The sequence below is a fragment of the Nyctereutes procyonoides genome, unplaced genomic scaffold, assembly GCF_905146905.1.
Source record: "Nyctereutes procyonoides isolate TBG_1078 unplaced genomic scaffold, NYPRO_anot_genome, whole genome shotgun sequence".
NCBI lineage: Eukaryota > Metazoa > Chordata > Mammalia > Carnivora > Canidae > Nyctereutes > Nyctereutes procyonoides.
Genome location: NW_026575036.1, coordinates 26,005,147 through 26,011,387, shown reverse-complemented (window position 1 = coordinate 26,011,387; position 6,241 = coordinate 26,005,147). Strand labels below are relative to the sequence as shown.

At 38.5% G+C, this 6,241-nt stretch overlaps 1 protein-coding gene across 1 annotated transcript; it reads left to right on the top strand.

Annotated features, from left to right (window-relative positions):
• The first annotated feature begins 3,377 nt into the window (after window positions 1-3,377).
• LOC129505704 (olfactory receptor 8S1-like) lies at window positions 3,378-4,295 on the top strand. The gene has a single exon (XM_055318962.1). The coding sequence runs from the start codon at window positions 3,378-3,380 to the stop codon at window positions 4,293-4,295; it is 918 nt and encodes a 305-aa protein (XP_055174937.1).
• Window positions 4,296-6,241: the final 1,946 nt, after the last annotated feature.

The following is a 6,241-nucleotide window of genomic DNA, read 5'->3' as shown; positions in this document are numbered from 1 at the left end:
GTAATAATTAAGTACATGACAACATTAAGGAAGATGATCTAAAAGTAAGCTGTGAATCACTTAACTTTAATGGGAATTCCCAGAGGGATCATTCAGTAACCACTTTTAGCTAATGAGTCAAAGCTTCAGGCTAAGCTTCCCAGCAATCAGGACTGACCCATAATGACCCTTGTGCTCTCAGGTTGTCATAGCTTGCAATCTCATTGGCCACCTTAACCCCCAATCCCTTCTTAATGGCTAGATCTGGGCCTCCTTTGTCAGAATGGTACTCATAGCAATATATGAATAGTCATACAAAGGGATATGTGCAGAAATGATGATGGAATTATGCTAGGGGAAATATGAAAGAAGTTGTTTTATTGTTAGAAATTTGAAGTTTTCAAGTTTTCCTTTGTCATTTTCTGGAGTCATTAAGGGATAAGTGTAAAATACTGTTAAAGTTTAGAAGCAAAAAAAAAAGTTTAGAAGCATTTTCTGATGTCTTCGGTATCAGAGGCTTTTGAGGACAGAGCTTATGTATTTCTCTTTATGCACAAAAAGTCTTTTAAATAGAAAAAGCAATGTCAGTTCACATGATTGGACACTTGTGACACATTTTCTCTCCAGGATATATTCTGCACCAGGAAAACCTAGAAATATGGTAACATTTTTCTTCTATTCTCTAATGGGTTTCTCTGTTCCTGTGCTTCCTGTGTAGGATCCTTTCTTTCTCAATTCCTGCCACTTCCTGTTATTCCCTCATCAGGCACTTGCTTTCTCTTTCAGTTCTCTCATCTTATCTCTGTTCCCCTGGGTTGGATTTTATGGATTCCCTGTTTCTCTCTGACATGGCATTCATTTCTTGACCTGAAATGTTTGGGTCTACTCCTCAAAATCACCTCTCTTCCTCCTTTTGGGAAAATTAAATACTTGCATTGGGTATGAAGAAAAGAGAATCTAATGATTCTTCAGAATTCAGGATTCTTAAGTCTTTACAACTTTTCAAGGTAATCATTTTAGCGTTTGTTTTACATATGGGATAACGGGGACCAGATCTTTTCTATATCTCGCTATATTCAGTGTTTCTGGTGCTGAAAGATCACATTATACCAGAAACCTGGAAGTCCAGGGAAGCTAATACCCGAGAGCTGTCTGTAATACGTGAGAGAGGATAGGACATGAGCGATAGACTTTGGATATTCTGTCATTCAAAAATACCCTCTTCAAGCACTCCAAATGTATAGGGTCCAGAAACTGATTACATCTTTAATTATAGGCGTTCTCTACAATTATGTTATCCTGAGATACGTGGAAGTTCAGAACAGGGCATGAGACACTGCATTTGGGCAAAAATTGGCAAAATTTTTCGGTACCCCTTATACATCTGCTTTCATGCAAGCACCAAGTGTTCAAATCCCTTACTGGTTCCTAATCAGATCTGTTCCCTGTGACTAGTAAGCTCTAGGCTACTATTCTCCTGAGTTTCATTCATTCACTTACTCATTCACTCATTCATGTATTCATTTTTATTTGTTAATAATACCTTTTGAACAATTCCTTCGGGCAAGTTGTAATGTTAAGTACTCTTATGTGTCTCTCATCTTAAAAGAAGTTCCTCTTGGGCAGCTTTTCTTTGGATATTATTTAGTCAGCTAACTCCATCTAATTGTGATAATGACTGAAAAGTAGTGGTAATGTTTTCAGAGCTGTTTTTATTCTAAATTTGGACTCACAGCCTGAACAAACGGAGCATTGAGAATAATGAAATTGCAGCACCGGGTAAAAATGTAAGTGATTTTATTTATGTGACCCCTCAACTCTAATACAGTAAACCTATACCTTTGAGGAAGTATGGCTCCTGATAGAGTACAGTCTCCAGGTTTGTCTTTCATGAAGATGTCCTTTTATTTCTAAGAGAAAAAATTTCCCCAAAGTTTAAGGAATTCCTAGTGTTAGTAAGTGGGGACTCCATTTGAAGAGGAGGGACCTTTCTTTTTGCTGCCCTCAATAATTAAAATGGGTGGTTCTCTGTCTGCATTTTATGGTTTGATTCCTTGCTTTTCCAGTATCTTCTGCCAATGATACAATATTCTCAGGATGAATCCAGATTGCTATAGCTAGAGCTACAGTGGTGAACAAAAGAAAAAAAATGTACTAGCATAGAAAATATCCCTACATGACTAGAAGTATTTCGGTTTTTAGAAATAATGCACACAATTTAGCCTTTTCTTTCCTCTTTTAGAAATCAACGGAGAGGTCTGTATCCAACAAATTTTCGAACTCTACCTTAACACTGAATTCTAACCCTGACACTCAAACTTGTATTCTGGATAATTGGATTTGACATTTTTCTTTAATTCTATGCTAGTTATTGCTCAGCTAGTTGAGAAGGACAGGTAATGTGGACTTGCTTCCTAAGAATAGCTTTAATTCTGGGTGTTGTTTGGATTAATAATGGGAGAGAAATCGTAAGTCTTTTGAGAAATTGAATGTGCCAGTCTTGCAGTATGAATGCAAGAGATAGAGGAGGACATGCAGGGTCAAGATGGTATAGTCATTGGTGTTGAAGAGTTATTCTGAGTATATGGTTATAATCTGGGTTGTCAGCCCAAAGTAGGAACAAAGGGCTAAACTTTGGAAAGTTAGTAGGCAGTCTTTATTTGCAAATGGCATAAGGACAAAGACAGGAGCTGAATCTGAATAGATAACACTGACTGGGGATAGAGATGATGACCAGCATATGTTCCCATACTGGTCCACAGTTTCTTTTGATCAGTTATATAGCATCTGGGATATCTCTGTGCTGCCTTTTTTCTAACTCATTTCCTTTTTCCTTATTCTGCAAATGTCTAGCCACGACTCCTCTTCAGTTTCCGCTAATGACCCATTTAAATATTTATTGAAAAAATATGAGCCATTAGATGGGAACTGCTTCCTTCCCAACATCACATCTGTGCGTGTTTGATGGATGAAGTAAACCTGCTCCCATGTAAGGGCATGCTCTGCTTTTGCTCTGCAACCCAGCTGCTCTCAGAGACACTATTTCTGCAGTTATCTCTTCCTCCTGCAGTTTCTCCCTCTCTACTGGATTATTATCAAGAGTTTACAAAACATCCCCCAGTTGCTTTAATAATAAAACAACAACAAAAAATAAATTTGAAGCCATTAAAGAAAGAACAATAAAAGTGGACAGGGAGTTGATTTAAGGTTGTAATTATGTAGAAAAAATTATTGCAGATTTTAGGAAATCTAGAGACTCAGGGAAGTTTATCATTTCAGAACATAAATTTTTGAGTAGGCATGAAACTGAATGGAGAAGAACATTGAAACCCTTGAATGACATAAGAAGAGTATTTAACTGATTTATTTCTTATATTCCAAAGAAAATATTGAAGGCAATGAGAAACCACAGTGTTGTTTCTGAGTTCATTCTCCTTGGGCTGTCTGCTGACCCCCAGATCCAGGCTCTGCTCTTTATGCTGTTCCTTGTTATTTACCTCCTGACCCTGATGGGGAACCTGCTGCTGCTGCTGGTGATTAGAGCTGATTCTCACCTTCACAGCCCCATGTACTTCTTCCTGGGACAGTTGTCCTTCCTGGATCTCTGCCACTCCTCTGTCACTGTGCCCAAGCTATTGGAGAACCTTTTGTCTGAGAAGAAAACCATCTCAGTAGAGGGCTGCCTCGCTCAGGTCTTCTTTGTGTTTGCCACTGGGGGCACTGAATCCTGCCTACTTGCTGTCATGGCCTATGACCGCTATGTTGCCATCAGCTCCCCTCTGCTCTATGGCCAGATGATGAACAGACCGCTGTGTATGGGGCTGGTTTGGGGCTCATGGAGCTTAGCTTTTCTGGATGCTCTTATCAATATCCTTGTAGCTCTCAATTTAGACTTCTGTGAGGCTCAGAATATACACCACTTCAGCTGTGAGCTGCCATCTCTCTACCCTTTGTCTTGCTCTGATGTGTCTCCAAGTTTTACTGCCCTGCTCTGCTCCAGCCTCCTGCATTTCTTTGGAAATTTCCTCCTGATATTTTTCTCCTATGTTCGCATTTTATCCACCATCCTGAGCATCAGTTCTACCACAGGCAGAAGCAAGGCCTTCTCCACCTGCTCCTCCCACCTCACTGCAGTGATCTTCTTTTATGGCTCAGGGTTACTCCGTTATCTCATGCCAAATTCAGGATCCACTCAAGAGTTAATCTTTTCCTTGCAGTATAGCGTGGTCACTCCTATGCTGAATCCTCTCATCTATAGCCTGAAGAACAAAGAGGTGAAGGCAGCTGTGAGAAGAATTTTGAGAAAATGTGTCTAGTATTATAACTAATAGACTACAACATCAGAATGATGAGGGGAGAAACTGAATAGAGCTGCAATAAGTAGTGCCTGAATATTAAGGAGAATTTTCTGATATCGGGACCTGCAAGATATCTTACATTTTTTCTTTAAAATGGTTAAGAAAATGTGGAGTTATTTTCCTGGTGTGATAGTAGGTCTGTCCTAGCCAGAGGAAAATGGATGGATGAACCTCTTGTCTTACAGTTTTTCTTACAAAAATCTTTAATTTATTACAGTATGGTAAACAGAATGGTAAACTTTTTTATTGCCTGCTTACGTTATCTTTACCATTCTTCCAGTAATTAAATTCCATGTGTTCAGTATAGTTCCAGAGAGACTGTTAAGCATGGTGTCCCTAAATCCTCTTCCCAACCCCACTCATTATTTGCTCATTCTTCTGGCACAGTGGCTGATATAGGAATGAGCATATGGTCAGTGCTAGACTATCCACTACCTTAGGAATTTTAATCTTCAGAATAGATTCAGAGAGGCAGAGGTAAGTCTTTCTGTTTGCAGCACTCTGATAGCCTATCCCAGTGCCCCTGCTGATAAGACCACTACTGTTATCCTAGATTCTACACTTTTAAGGCAGATTGATAAACATGAATTATATTAAAAGCACATGATTAGATATTTGCATCATGTCAGGCACTGTGTTAAGAACTTTGCATGCATTATCCCATTTAAATATCACAACAAATGCTTTAGGTAAATACTTCAGTTATCCTTGTTTCAGAGAAGAGGAGGTGGATTCAGAGATGTAAGTGGTGGGGATGGAATTTGGAACCAAACAGACTCATCCCAAAACCTGTTTTCTTTACCATCTTGACACACTGACTATCCCTTTGGTGCTGTTAGCTACCCCAGACCCAGTTCATGAATTGTCGCTTTAATGCTTTATTATTGTTGTTTTGTTTTATTTCACTTAAGTAAGTCAGAATTAGATTCTGTCATTTGCAAGGAAAAGACCTAAAAGATACACACACACACACACACACACACACACACACACTTACTGCAATTGAATTACAGGTATAGACCTCCAAGAACAATTGGGATATTTTAAATTGTTTATTGGACCTAGGTATGTCCAATAGAGACTATATAACATTTGTTTATCTAGCTTCAAACCATTTACCTAATGGTCAATTAGGTAAGACCTAATTGTGAGAGAAAGACCCTGCTTGACAAGTAGCTCTGCCACTCAGCCCTAATAGTGCTACAGAAATGGTGGAATGTGAGAGAGTAAATGCTGCACAGTGCCTATAACAAACTCTAGAAAGAAACCAACAGAATTTCAACAAAGGCCCCTTAGATCTTGAAACGCAATTATAGAATTGCTGGGAAGGAGATTTGGGAGATTAAAACTATCATGTCAAAAATTAATTATTATTTCTTTCTCAAATTGCCTTTTAGTTTTTACTTACTTACCCTTCACTTTTTACTCCTCAGTAGCAGCAAATATAAACTCAAAGAGATTAAGGGCATTTTTTGGCAATCTTTGCTACTTTTTCAAGGATGTAAAATAGTTTCAAACATGCATGTTGCACAGTAAATGTATTTTGATTGTGTAAATTATGGGCAGAGAAACAAAATATATAGGATGAATTTTCACCAGAGGGATTCCACTGCCAACGCAGTTTGAAATAATTATGAATAGAATAGGCTACCATGTGAATGCCAGTCTTTTCCTTCCTGGTGAGCCTAGTTCTGGCCCACAAATTTGCTAACAGTGTGGCCATGGCTGGGCATGGTGGCTATGCAAAGGTTCGGCAACACTTTGATTCACAAAAACTATTCTCCTGTTGCCATTGGTGAAACTTACTTTGATAAAGGTCACACACAAATTTTGTTAGATACATTATCAGATACCTTCTATTTTTTTTTGTTTTTATTATGAACTAAAAATTCAGTTACATTTAC

Bases quoted from the DNA above. Each gene is read 5' to 3' on its own strand.
- LOC129505704 (XM_055318962.1), top strand. From the start codon at position 3,378: ATGAGAAACCACAGTGTTGTTTCTGAGTTCATTCTCCTTGGGCTGTCT.